Here is a 14,851-nt window from a genome sequence, read left to right as displayed (position 1 = left end):
TAGTTTGGACAATACCCTTAACACTTACTCACATGCATTTACGGTTCCTAAGTCACAGTCATTGTGGAGGGATCCCACAGGGTCAAAGTGGTTGCCCATAGGAAGCATCTCCAACAGCGCTAAATGGCTTTCAATCTAAAACGGAGAAAGAACTAGTACAATCAGATTTGGGACATTTATGTATCAATTATAGAATGGATAATATAATACTTATTAATCTACTGAAATACTCAACTAAGAACTAAAAGTTTTATTAGAATACTATATGTAGCAGAATAACATTTTTAATTGGATGTCAGTCAGATCAAACCAGATTTGCTGAAAAAATAAATCAATTGATTCTACGTTCGTACATGTACTGAAGAAAAAACAAAGCAAGCAATAAAATCTAATTAGAACACATTACCATTATATGTAATTTAGCGTTGTTGCGGTCGACATACTTTCGAGTGATCGGATGCTACTAGCGGTAATAGGCATGATTGTGGGGCATCTTACCAATTTGAGGAGGTGCATGGCAAAATCGTTGTTATCTCATATCCCATGTAAGGATATACGGTCCATGCTCCTCCCTCCAATTTTTTTCCACCTTCCCACGCAAGTCTATTCTATGCAGTCTATCATCGTACACAACATGGTCGGGTTGCTTTTGCGCCAACCCAAACGGTCAAAGGACACGGTTTGGGTGGTGTGTCTCCACTATGTAAAAACACACAAGTGGCACCCTTGCTGTCCACGTATCCTTCCCTGCAACGCAGAAGGCAGGAAGGTGGCCTAAGTTTGCCTCATATGGCTGCCATATAATCTACAATAGAAACAAAAAAAAATTATCATAACATCTTAAAATGTGAAACAAGGGAGAATACATAGATAAAGGGAAAAACAAAAATTAAAACAGAAGATATGTTAAAGCAATGATTTTAACATATTCTTAAGGAAAATTATACATACAGATCCAATCTTTAGGCAAGAAAAAAACAAAGAAATGAAACATCAGTGAAGTCAATTAAATAAATATGATGAAACAAAGAATAACAATCTTTATTCAACATAACCAAACATAATTTTTGTATATTATTACTTGGCCCGGCTACATTCTAACTAATTACTCACGATAGTGGATCAACGCCATGTCGGATGGCCTACTCTTCGGGCTTGGCACCTGCACCCACCTATAGTTACGAGTGAATAACATAATTATACATAATACCACTTAGTTACTAAGAAGAGTACATTGCATAACACACTGAATATCATGAAAATACTTACTTAAATGCAAGTGGAGCTTTTGGCCATGGGCCATAATCACATTCAGGTGGGGGCTCTATCCTCGGGCACAAGAATGGCAACCTCGCCCATGCCCAATACTGGACCAATTGCAACGCCCCACCAATCTGTGATGCCTCTTTATGGCTTGCCCGGCACAACTCTCTGTACAACCATACCAGGTAACCATTACCCCAACTATATTGTGGCGGATCACGAAGGTTCCACAGGAACTCCAAGAACATCAAATGCACCCTATCTCCTGACTTGTCCATGAAAATCTTATCCCCTAGTAGCACTAAAATATAGCATCGGGCATACTGATGTATCTGAATCTTCGTTGCATCATGAGGCAGTGGCTCTGCAATGCGCTTAACAAGGCGGTTGATGAAAATTCTTTGCCCCACCAAAGTTTTGTTGTCATTCGTCGGAACTCCAAAACCAAGCAACTCCATGCACAGTTGCCTCCAATCCCCATCCTCCACAACAGTCGGCCCAACCAAGACCTCATCGTCTATAGGAAGTCCCAAAATGACCTCCACATCTTCTAGGGTGATCAACATCTCACCATGTGGAAGATGAAATGTATGAGTCTCCAGCACCCGATTATCTTGCATCGTTATGTTTGCCATCTCTTTAGAGCGACCACAGCACGTAAGTGGGCCTGGGTCCTGCAAAATTGATAAAAAATATAACGGTTGTTAGAACTAGATATACAACTTTGAAAGAACTTGCTAAAAGTCAAAGACAATGTAAAAATTAAAGCGGTTGTTAGAACTAGATGTTTCACCTCGCCATTCCAAATGTCCTCTGATCGATGATTTGGTTGTTGCGTTAGCAATGAAGGGTTTTCTGGACCAGGGCACATGATCTCTAGCTCCTCATCGATTCGAGGCTCCATATTGCAAAGAGTGCTACTGTGAGATCATACATAGTGGCAGACATACATTATTTGGTGTGAGAGTCATCACAAATCAAGCATTACCACAACACACAATGATTTCAAATGAAGAAATAAAAAATAGTTCACTGCATAAAAGATTTGAAATATTACAGCTGAACCCACCTCTGATGCTCTAAATGAAATGATTTGATATTTGCATAAAAATTAAGAAATGTCTCTTCAAAGTATAAAATGCAGTATTATAAAAAACGTGTAACATCAATGGCAAGAAGAGGAACTACAAATATGTAGAGATTTATGATTTTTATTTTGGATAAATGGGGATGTGCTTTTAAAAAAATAGATAAAATCAATCTATAAGTTAAAGAAAACCAAAACAAGAATAATAGATTATTATTTTCTCAAAATATTTTTATAGATAAACATAAATATACATGTTTGTTTAGCTAGAACTTATAAGCTTAACTTGTAACTTTTAGTTTTTATGTATAATTTTTTAGAACTAAAAATTACAAAAGCCCTATTAGTGACACACTGCAATATATTCAGGCATATCTTTGAGGATTTCTATCATTCAACTAAGCATAAATCTATAATTTTTCCATGATAAAAAGTTAAATATCTAACAATAACCCAAATTACAGTTGACCGCATTCTTATATGCAAAGTGATCAAACCAAATAATCAAAAATCACCAAAAAAAAAAAAAAAGCTAAGCCAAATAGATGTGTCAGTTGAAAGTCAATTGAGTGTAATCAACGATCAAAATGTTTGAAAATCCAAGTTGCAGCTTTTAATCTGTTAAATGTTATACATTTTCTTAGCAATAAAAATAATAAAGGGTATGAATTCAAATGTTCTTTTCACTCATTTTACCAGCCACCATTATTTAGCTTTTGGTGGAATTGTTTTAACTGGAAGGTCAGCAAACACTACAAGTGATCACCCTGATACACAAAGATTACATCCAATTGTGGGGGTCAATATCAGGTGCAAAGTGATGGGGGCTTCCTTAAGAAACTCAGTGGAACTGAACTTCAATGAAGCAGAGAAAAACCATGTGTGGCAGCAGTTTTATGGAAAGACAGGAGGACTAAGCAACCAACACAAGAATCTTAGGCTGCATATATTTTCTTCTTAGCAAGATCTCAGACTTTTCAATGATATATCTTTTGCCTAAGAAGGAATTGCAAAAGATTGATTGGGCCTCAGCCAGTGCAAATTGCAAGCATTATATCATTAGGAGAATGAAGACTGATGATCATGTAAAGGTCAAGGGTGACAACTGCAGTCAGCAAAAAAAAAAAAAAAACGGAGCACCTAACAACGTATCTTCATAGACCAAGAACTACAATACTTTCAAATCAAGCAAATCCCAAAGAGTTAAACAGAATCTTCCATGTGAGATAGTAAGAACAAATCTATATGCTAAAGCTGAGTACAGAATAAGGAAAACCCATGAAAGTAATGTCACTTTGAACCTGAGAAATTGTTGCAAACAACTTCAACTGTAAAAAAATCACAACAAAATAAGGTATCAAAACTCAAAAGCCTCAATTTTTTTTTTTAATTTTTTTTGTAATTATAACCCAAGAACAAAAATAAGAGCACAAACAAAAGCACAAATTTCTCTAATTTTGAGCTCAAAGAAGAAATTTGCATAATTTCTACACAAACTATAAGTAAAGACATATTACACTGCTCCAAAGAGTTCTGCAACATTTGCAACCACTCCATAACAAAGATTTTACTAACATAAATCCCAGCAAGTAAACACATATCCAGCATTATTACCCAGAAAGCAACAAAAAAGAGAGACAAAAACAGAACATGCCAGCAACCTAAATCATACAACAAGTAACAAAACAAATCCGTCTAACTTAAATCTTACACTAACAAGAAAAACTAAAGCACTAACAAGGGAAATTATCAAAAACAAACACTTGGGCTAAACCCAAATGGAATAATTATTTAAAAAGCTCAAATTTTTATAAGAAAAATATACCTTCAAACTTGAAAAAATCTGAACTTCCGTTGGTAAGGACAAAAGGGATTTTCAAGGTATGGGTGAGGGGATTGTTTGAAGCCGATTGTGAGGTAAGAGGAGAGCGTTTGAGGGTGAGGGTGATTTTTGTTGCACGCTGAGGGGTTGAGGATGAATGATTTGGGTGTTTGAGAGACTGAGAGAGAGTGTTTGAGTGAGGCGTTTGAAAGTGTTAGATTGTATATTGTGCAGATTTCAAGTCTTATAAACTTGGTTTCTACATGGCTAAATTTGCTCCACGTGGAAGATTTGTCCACGTAAGGGTTTCACAAAAACACTGAAATCGAGCTTTAGAAGCTCGAGTTCTAATCTAATCTCGATTTTTAAAAACTCGAGATGTTAGTTTCAAAAATTCTTGTTTAACCTAACAACTAACGAAAATGTTAGATATTTAATGCTAAATGAAAAAAAAAATAAAAAATCGAAGTTTAGTCAAAAGCGGCATTCTAGGGTTTCCCCCCCCCCCTTTTCTGGCTCAAGAGTTTTTAATTTTTTGGTAGTTTTATTTTTCATTTTAGTTTCTCAGTTAAATTGGAAAATTTGTAACTACGTTATTTTTGGAATAACTTTTTTGAAATGTTAATTAGTGATATACTTAATATAATTGTGTGCTTGTCTCCTTGTTTTGATCAATTGCTTGTTGCACAAAATTATGTGCACTAGCTAATTACACACTCTCTACACAGCTTTCTATAACAAAAGAAGTTTACAAGATGATTTTCAAGCTTCAGCTAAAGCTCAAAGAAGTTTCTGTTTGGCAAAAATTATTTTTGTCAACTTATTTTACTATTCAGCCTATTTTTGTTACTATTCATGGGTCTTACTGTACTTTATGGTACTATTTATAGGTTTTACTGTACTATTTCAATTAACTTTTATCTTTATCTACAGTACTTTCATAAAAAACTTTTCAGTTTCAGTAAAATAAACGGATTTCAAATAGACCCTAAGCAGATTATCTTTATCTACAATTTTTTATAGTATCCCTGAAACGTTTGCCTGTCTCTATGTATTTTTGGAAGGTAATAAAAAAATGTTTTAAATTTTTACTAGTTTGTTTGTTTGTTTGTTTTTGTTTTTATTTATTTATTTATTTTATTTATTTTTATTTTTATTTTTTTTCATTGTGCCAAACATCGGAAAATATTTTACACAACATTTTCATGTACATTGCTAAACATTGTAAAATGAAAATATTTTCCTGCAAATATTTTACATCAAAACAAACGGAGCAAAGGATTTCTTCTATACACTTTGTTCCGATAACTCTAACTAAATTAAATCCCTTCAACAATTTACAAGGTGAACGGGGTCTTTGATGTTGTCATGCTCCCCACCAGAGACGTAGCTAGCTTTGGACTAGGGGGGGGGGGCATTAATTTTTTTTTTTGAATATTATTATATATATGTATGTGTACTAATTTTGGCAATTTTGTTCTATAAAATTACATTTTTTTCCCTTAAACAATATCATTGATTATTTTAAGAGTAATGTTATACTCACAAACATTTTTACAACATTTTTATAAATTGTTTTGGTAGCAAATTCTTATTGGTTCGCACATGGACCCACCACTCTTACTAGTAACCACTTATTTCATCAATAATTTATAAAAAAATTTTGTAGCGCTAGTATTTTCCTCATTTTAGTGACTATAAAAAAATGTATAGATCTAAAATCTAAAACAAAATATACAAGTCCAAAAAAAAAGCTCAACCACAAAAATTACCAATAGTAAAACTTATAAAAAAATTAAGCTCAATTAACCAATTTTATTTAAAATAAATAACCTTGTCATTTAAAAAATATAAACAAAAATAATTTTGTTCTTACCAACACCAAAAAAAAAAAAAAAAAAAATCTTAGCAGCTAAGTAGTAGTAGAGTTAAAGGTTGAAATTGCTGCACACAGCAGTAAAGTCGTTTCTCTTAACTCAAAACTCTGGCTCCATCCCTATCACTGTCCCTTAAATATAATGACTTATTATAATGACTTATTATAATATGATTGTATATAAGAAACTCTAAAAACGTTCCTTTTGTTATGTAACATTTTCCTTTTTTCTTAGGAGATTTGATAAAGTGACAAATGACGCCTTAGATTGGTTAGGACTTAGTGTGTATTTGGATACCGCTTATTTTGCTGAAAACTGAAAACTTATGGCTGAAAATACTGTAGTAAAATATTTTTTATTGCTCAAATTTACTGTTCACCCGCAATTTGCACTTGGCTGATCCATGAACAGTGCCATGGACCGGCCCAAAAACGCAACTTACTCTAAACGTAAACGCAAAAAGCCTTACCCAAACGGAGCTTTAGGAGATTTATCAACTTCAATTCTCTCTCTCTCACTCCATGGCACATAGTTTCTGAAAAAAAGGAAATGTTAATGAGTGCCCTTAGAGTACTGGTTAATAATCCATATAAAGAAAGTTTTTATGGGAAATGAAAAAAAAGTAATTAATATTTTGACAGCTTTTTTCATTTCTCATAAAAGTGGTATTAAAACTTTTCTAAAGTGGATTATTAATGAGTGCCCTAAGGGCACTCGTTAGCAAAACCCCTGAAAAAAATAGTAACTTACTTTATATATCAAGAAGATACAAGAGCTTTTTGAAGCTGAATTTGATGTCACTGAACATTATGGTTGCCACTAGGCTCTACTATAGGATGAAAGAATTTCTTAGATGGTGTTCAATGTATTTAGATTATATCATTCTTCTTCTCCTTAAAAAAAAAAAAAAAAAAATCAACCTAATTTGTTGTCACTGATCAATTTTATTTTGTACTATGCCGATATTATCTTTTTTATTATTGAGTTAATAGGCAATCACATTTAGTTGGATTCAATACTACATTGTTTCAGTAAATAATTAAAATTTATCTCTCCATAATTCATATATATACACAATTATACATATATTATTGTTATGTTCGTTTCAGCAAATAATTAAAATTTATCTCTCCATAATTCATATGTATATACACAATTATATATATTATTGTCATGTTCGTTGAGCCATATTAAGGTATTATTTCGGTCAATATTAAAATTTTATTTGATAATAAAATTTAAATAATCTATTTAATAATTAATGGCAAATATTTAAAAATTTTAGGATGCAATTAGATTTTAAGGCGCGTTTAGTTTGCTGTGATTTTATATTACACCGTAATATTACATTATTGTACCTAATATATATATCACGTTATTGTAATTTTACATTAATATAATTTTAATACAAGAATACAACATTACTTTAGGAAAGTGGTGAGATTAAGTTGATGTGATATATTTTATAATTTTAGACTATGATAATATTAGAAAAAATAAAATAAACTGTAAAGTTATGATTTTATAACTATGTTTTATGTTGACTTTATTCAATGACAAAAAGTATTGTAATTGCATTAATTTGTTCCTTGTATTTTGTGAGATTTTATTGTATTAATGAGTTTAGTATTAAGTTAGTGAAGAATCGAGTATGAATTGAAGATCTATGTAGTTTTGCGATTGGCTTGCAAGAAGTTCGTTAGAAGGGTTTCCACGAAAAGGGTATGTGAGAAGCACATGCTGAAAGCTGAAGAGTCAAGTGCCAGGTTGCATTTTGTGAGTGCTTCGCAAGACAGGCCATCTCATGAGGTACTCGCGAAACATTCTGTCTGAAGGATTTTAAGTGTGACTTTCTTACCCTTCACCCATACTATATATACCCTCATTACCCACAAAAGTAAAAGATGCCAATATTCAGAGAAAAAAACCCTAGATAAGTTTTCTACAACACAACACACTCACTTTTTAAAGAGAGAGCTACTCATCCCTAGTGATAAATTATTGTAACCTTTTCTTATTCCCTCTCCCATAATTATATCTTGAAAGGAGGTTTGTACCCAAACACAACTCATAGTTTTTCAGAGTGTAGAGAGTATTTTGGAACTTGGGAAGTGTTGAGGATTTACAAAAAGAAGCCGGTGAGGCTTGTCAGATACAATCAGGATCTAGAAAGTTAAAGAAGACATGACTCCGAGAAGTCCGTTGGTAGCAGGAGTTTAGAGGGCTCAAGTATATGAGGTAGACTAAGTTTGGAGGGACTTTTGTTATTCGAGTATTCCAACTTTATTCTTTAGTGGATCGATTTCGACTTGGAGGGTCGTAAAGAGATTTTTCGTCGAGTTCTTCGGTTTTCTCTTCAATAACACGTCTCGGTGTTATCTTGTGTTTGCATCTCTCTTCCTAACTCTTTAAGCTTTCATTTTATTGTTGATGATGGATGAATATAGCTCAGGGTAGTGTTATCAGTTTATTGCGCTTATTTACTCTTGTTTCGCACTTTGTTTAAGTTAGAGTAAAAGCAATTTAACCGTAATTTTTAATTGGGAGTTTGAACAAGCTCTTGGGTTTTACTACAAATCCGAGCTTTCATAAACCAAAAATCTTAATGTCATATCATCGTAATATACATCATATTAAAGGCACATTACAACGAATCAAACGCCCCTTATACTCTGTTTGTTTCGGTGATAATGTTTTCTAGAAAATGAGTCATTTTCCAACAAGTATTTTCTATTAAACAATATCATTTTTCTTTATTTGGTAGCAACCTTAAATGAGCTGAAAAACAATCTCCAAACTTTCCTTATTTAGTTTGCTGTGAGATAGAGTTGTTTTCCAAAAAAATTTAGTGGAAAACAATCTTTAAAAATAAGTCATACTTTTTCTGTTGACCAAAGATAGTTTTCCATTGGCTCATTTTATTTTATTTTATTTATGCAACCAAATATTGAAAAACTCGAAAAATTATTTCTTCACAAGGTTTTCCATCCAAACAAATGGAGCATTAGAGTGTTTTGTCTAGTCAAATAATTAGAATTTATTATCTTCCCATATATAATTACCCATAGTTATATACACCATTATTATGATCTCAATTAAGACACAAGATTTTGAAACAAAACCTGCCCCATTTGAAGGCAAAAACTCGAAGACCACAAAACCCCTAAAAAAAATATCTGGCTACAAAAAACAAACCAGTTGATAAACCCTGACAAATATACTCTTCAAAAACCCCAACAATCAAAGAAAAAACACACAAAAAAATGTGGCGCACCATTGACGCACAGCTAAGAGCCGCGCGTCTCTTCCCTTCTCTCTTCTCATCTTCTTCACAATCACAAGCTCTTCACTTCTCACTCAAACCCATCCGTACATTCCTCACCACTAACCCAAAACCTCACCACACTCTCTGCTTAGTCCCCAAAACCCTAAACCTCCGCACCATTTTCACCACCGCCACCGACTCGATTTCTTGCCTTGCAAGTCTGACTGTGGTACGGTGCGTTTCGTCGTTCTCTCCTGCGGGTTCATTGGACTGGAACGAGCCCGTTTCGTGCTCCGAGGTCGGCGAGGGCAACGGCGACGATGACAACCTTGACGAAGACAACAAACCTTGTATTCCTGTTCGCGCTTATTTCTTCTCTACTAGGTTTGCATTTTGACCTATTTTTAGGAACGTTTCTGAAAGTGTTCAATTTCGTACGTGAAATGAAACCATCGATTGTGTTATAATTAGGCTTTGATTTTTTTTTTTATTTTTTAAATGGTTCAATTTACATGTTGAAACTTAAAAAAAAAATTGAGTGATTTCCGAAATTGGCATAATTGATACGTTTACAAATGAAATTGAACACTTGCACATAGTTCAAGAACCAAAATATTTAATTGGGTCTTTTTTTTCGATGGAAGGAGCAGTGCCTAAAACATAGGAAGTGGAAAACAAAGAATGCTTGCATAATTGTAGTTTACTTATCTTTATCTGAATTTTCTGGTTAATTCATTTGTTTATTTATTTTTGGTATAGTGTGGACTTGAGAAGCTTAGTGGAACAGAATAGGCAAAATTTTATCCCACCAACGTCTCGTATGACTAATTATGTTGTTCTTAAGTTTGGCAATCTTTCTGAGATCAATGTAAGTTCTTTTTAATTTTCCATTGATTTTTTGTGCCGTTAATGTGTTCATGTTTTGCATCTTAACCATATATATAGCATTTGCTTGTGTAATGCAATTAACTTGACTGTATTGCTGAGGAGGGTTCTCTACTTCAGGGTTTGGGTGCGTCCTTAAGCGGAAGTAACTGCTGTTACATGGTAGTTTTTCAGTATGGCTCCATCGTCTTGTTTAATGTCCGTGAACATGAGGTTGATGGGTATCTGAAAATTGTACAAAAACATGCTTCAGGATTACTACCTGAAATGAGAAAGGATGGTAAGATCTTATATCCAGAATATCTTCAATTGAATATAAAGGTTTTTGGATTGGTAGCCTTACCCTCCACCCCTTTTTATGGAGAAGAAGGTGTCATTTGAGCTAAAATGTATTGGTTCTTTGATTGAATATGAATTTATTGGGTTATCTTTTGTAAATATGTTTGAATCATTACAAGAAACCTTTGTGAGAAATTTCCTGCATTGTAGTTAGCTTTCCATTGTCAAGCCAGAATGCAAAGAACTATTAATGATCAAAAAGCTAAAACTTCTGACTTTTAGTGTCCTCCCACCTTGCAAACTTCTAGCATTTTCCCTTCTTTGTTTCAAAAACTTATCTTTGTATTTGTTTCTATTAAGTTTTGGCAAAATCTGCACTTATAGTTTTCCTGGAAAATCCATTCTGGACATAACGAAGGTTTTGTTAGAAGGGAGAAATGAATGAAGGATAGGACGCAAATGGGCCTTCCCAAGATTTTGAGTGGCTGATTTGCACGCACGCACACACGCACGCACACACACACACACACACACACACACACACACACACACACATATATATATATATATTGGAACCTAAAAGGGTTTCTGTTTTTTTGATAAGCTAAAAAAAAAAAAAAAAAAAAAACCTAAAGAATAACAACACAATTACGTAAATGTGTCATTAACAGAAACCTAAAAAGGTTTCTGTTAATGACACATTTACGTAATTGTGTTGTTATTCTTTTTTTTTTTTTTTTTGGGGAGGGGGTGGGGTGGCAATCTGTTATGCTTCTTTTATACTCCTCATTTATAAGTTAACGATCTCCCTACTTATTCCCAAAAAAAAAAAAAAAAGAGTCAACGATATCCCTTTGAAATAGCATGATTATTATCAGTGAGTTTAGATAATAGATAACTTTTTTCTTTGGTTGATTTCTATCATATGCTTGTATCAGGACTGACATATAGATAAGCTTACTCAGTAGAAACAATTAAGCGATGGCCCTGCTGGAAAAGTTTTTGTTTTTATTTTTATTTTTATAAGTAATAGTGCTTATTGAAAATAAAAAGAAGAGTAAATGAACCCAAGTACACAGACAGTGTACTATGGATACATAAAAAATTCAATCAAAATGACATAGATCTAGAAATTCATTTAAAGAAGACAACAAATGGCCACTTAAGGCAGCCAGCCAATCAAACATGGTATGAAGAAACACACATGCCATGTAGTTTTTACCTATCAAAACAAAAACATGGTATGAAGAAGATGCATTTTTAGTGCCACAGACAAACGCTTAACCCCATCAAAATTACAATGGTTCCTCTCCCTCCAAATAGTCCGTATCACACTATGAGGCATGGCTCCTCATACTTAAAACCTAACACTTCGACAAAAGCACCCCTTCTAGCATTCCAACAACTCCACCACCCTCCTTGGTATGACCTATTGCACTCCAGAAGGACAGAATACCAGGTCCTGATGGGCAACTTCACTTATCTTTAAGTTTAATTTAAAGCTTAGTAAGTCATTTCATTTATTTTTTCCGGTAGCTCAAATTGTTGATATTTATGGTTTGAGAATTATCCTCTTAAATCTTCACCTGTCGTTACCAACTTTCTTTGCTTGAGTGTTGTTATATTCTTTGCCTCTAACGAATAAGAAATGCTGAAGATCTTATATGTTTGGATTCTTTTTTAATTAGTAAGTTGCATACACATCCTGTGGGTCCTCGCCCTCCATATGTTCTTGGGAGAGGGGGAAGTGCCAATTGAGCTAGAGCCCATTGACATATTTGGAGTTTTTAATATCTGAATCTGAATTTTTTCAATACTCCAGAGTATGAGGTGAGGGAGAAGGCATCATTGAACACGTGGATGCAAGGTGGATTAGATTACATTATGTTGCAGTACCTGAGTACTGATGGGATCCGTACTATTGGTAGTGTTCTTGGCCAAAGTATTGCTCTTGATTACTATGTGCGCCAGGTATGTTCCATGACAATGCAGTTATATATTAAAAATAAAAATAAATAAATAAAGACTTCTATGACAATGTAGAAGTTTTTACGTTGTGAAGGTAAGTGTGTTCATAACTCTTTTTCTTCTCATAGGTTGATGGAATGGTTGCAGAATTTACTGATATAAATCGTGAGATGGAAACGACTGGAAAGTTCAAAATGAAGAGGAAAAAACTTTTTCAGTTAGTGGGAAAGGCAAATTCTAATCTTGCTGATGTGATTCTTAAGCTTGGGCTTTTTGAGAGGTAATAGTGTTAAGTTTAATGGCTTGCATTAAACGAATTGTTTATGATGGTTCACCAGCCTATATAAGATGTCTTTCTCAATGCTTTTCCCCAAAAAGAAAATGGGAATTAAAGCTTCAAGAACTGTCTTTACAGTATTCTCATGAAACTGGGAGCCCTGTATGAGTAACAAGAAAAAAGTTAATGAAATTGAAGATTAACCTCTGTTTGCTAGTTCTTTCTGTTTGCTTGTAGCAAGAAAGCATTAATCCCAGTGGTTGTGTTAGGTTTTGTTAGAGTTTCTTTATTCGTTGTGCTTTTGTTATTTTCTAATAGAAATTTTTTTGTGGGATCATTCTTGTTTTCTTCCCCTTCCATATAGTGTATCACCTAGTTTATTGTCTTCGTTTTCAAGGTTGGGAAACATGTTTTTATCTTAAATGCATCTGTAGCATACCCAATTTGACATAACTGTATCCACGTTAGTATTGATTATTTTAGTCTTCTCCAATTTATTTTTTTTATTTAATTTTTTCTATATTTCTTATTCAATTAAATGTTAATTTAAAATATTTAATGCATTTCCATAATTTTCATTTACTGATTGTTTCACTGCTCTGACTGAGCTGGAAAGCAATTTTAATTACTAATTTGATCTTTACCCTGGATGTTGGTAGCACTTGGCTTAATTGAACAGCATGAGGATGATGATAATTTTAAGTATTCAGTTCAGTTTCTTTGATTATGATCCATCTCAACTTTCTGACCATACTTAGAGCAGAGCACTCACACCAGTGTTTGCAAAATAGCATAAGGGTACAATTTACACATTCAGCAGTAATTGTGTAAAATAGAAAATTTCTACAGTAACCATGTAAATATACACGGTTACTATCTTGTTTTCTTCCATCTCATTTAAGATTTATATTTTGTTTGCTATGCATGCTCGGTTTTAATCAAGCAAACTTTACTGATTTTTACAGATCGGACATTGCCTGGAAGGATGCAAAATATGCTCAAATATGGGAATATCTCAGAGATGAATTTGAATTGACTCAGAGATTCGCTAGTCTTGATTTCAAGTTGAAGTTTGTGGAGGTGAAATTTCTCTTTTCTGAACTTGTCGTATATCATCTGAATGAATTTAATGTTTCAATTGATGTGCATGCTGTGGTGACATCTTGTTTTCTCTTTACAGCACAATATCCGCTTTCTTCAGGAAATTCTTCAGAATAGGAAATCAGATTTTCTGGAGTGGCTCATTATTGCACTGATAGGTGCCGAAATACTTTTATCTGTTTATGACATTGTCCATAGGTCAGCACTTAATCTTTAGGACTAATTTCTGTTGGAGCCTTGCAACAATCACCAAATGTTACTACAAAAATTTGACACAAAAACGAGAGTGAAATATTCGGTGAAATTTTTTTGGTGGGTGTAGTTAAACGTTCCATTTCCGTTGATACACAAGGCCAGAACTAATGCATTGTTTGGTTCATTGTTACTTTGCAATGCATCATACTATTTACTAGTCCATTTTGTAATTTGTATATAAATATTTGAACCGTATTGATAATTATAGTACTATTCTTCTGAATCATATGTATGTAGTGTTACTGTTAATCATGATTTGGAAGAATTATTACCACATAATCTAGTTTTATACACAAATTCTAATCTTTCCTGCACAATGTCTCCATTTTAAACTCTGCATGTACTTTCTATGGGGATTGCAAAGCATAAAAAATTTAAGAAGAAACTTAAAAACATAACAAATAAGATACAGAACTAAAAGAGAAGCAATTGGCGATTGTGGAACTTGGTTCTAAAAAAAGAAGGTATTGATGTGCAGTTGTGTGAAGTTTATTTATTTTGTTGGGGTTTTGCTATGAGCCTAGTGAAAGGTTTAGCCAAAATATTATTGAGAGGTAGATAATTATAGGGGACTTGTGCACTTAAATAAATGCAACTGTGTTAAGGGCATGTATGGCATTTAATTAGCTGAAGGTCACGTGCAGAGCACGTGATTGTTATATTTAACAAACGATGAGTGCTATTTTGTAATGTTAAGTTTTTATAATTCAGAATGTATGGTGCAAGTATTCCACAATTTAGAGTGTACTTTTGCAATTTACTAAAAATAGAA

The 14,851-nt window shown here is 33.4% G+C and overlaps 2 protein-coding genes across 2 annotated transcripts; one reads left to right on the top strand and one right to left on the bottom strand.

Moving 5' to 3' along the window:
- Nucleotides 1-24: 24 nt before the first annotated feature.
- Nucleotides 25-2,167, bottom strand: LOC115957121 (serine/threonine-protein phosphatase 7 long form homolog). Its single transcript, XM_031075346.1, has 5 exons — nucleotides 2,057-2,167; nucleotides 1,270-1,937; nucleotides 1,163-1,172; nucleotides 716-805; nucleotides 25-135 (listed from the first exon to the last, which is right to left on the bottom strand). Exons 1-5 carry the CDS (start codon nucleotides 2,165-2,167, stop codon nucleotides 25-27), a joined length of 990 nt encoding a protein of 329 aa, XP_030931206.1.
- Nucleotides 2,168-9,231: 7,064 nt separating this feature from the next.
- On the top strand, nucleotides 9,232-14,305 carry LOC115957989. Its single transcript, XM_031076349.1, has 7 exons — nucleotides 9,232-9,698; nucleotides 10,074-10,182; nucleotides 10,320-10,479; nucleotides 12,301-12,449; nucleotides 12,575-12,726; nucleotides 13,689-13,803; nucleotides 13,904-14,305. Exons 1-7 carry the CDS (start codon nucleotides 9,313-9,315, stop codon nucleotides 14,039-14,041), a joined length of 1,209 nt encoding a protein of 402 aa, XP_030932209.1. The 5' UTR covers nucleotides 9,232-9,312; the 3' UTR covers nucleotides 14,042-14,305.
- The last annotated feature ends 546 nt before the right edge of the window (nucleotides 14,306-14,851 follow it).

Source organism: Quercus lobata, chromosome 8, assembly GCF_001633185.2.
Source record: "Quercus lobata isolate SW786 chromosome 8, ValleyOak3.0 Primary Assembly, whole genome shotgun sequence".
NCBI lineage: Eukaryota > Viridiplantae > Streptophyta > Magnoliopsida > Fagales > Fagaceae > Quercus > Quercus lobata.
The sequence above is the reverse complement of the archived record's forward strand: the minus strand, read 5'-3'. Positions and strand labels throughout refer to the sequence as shown.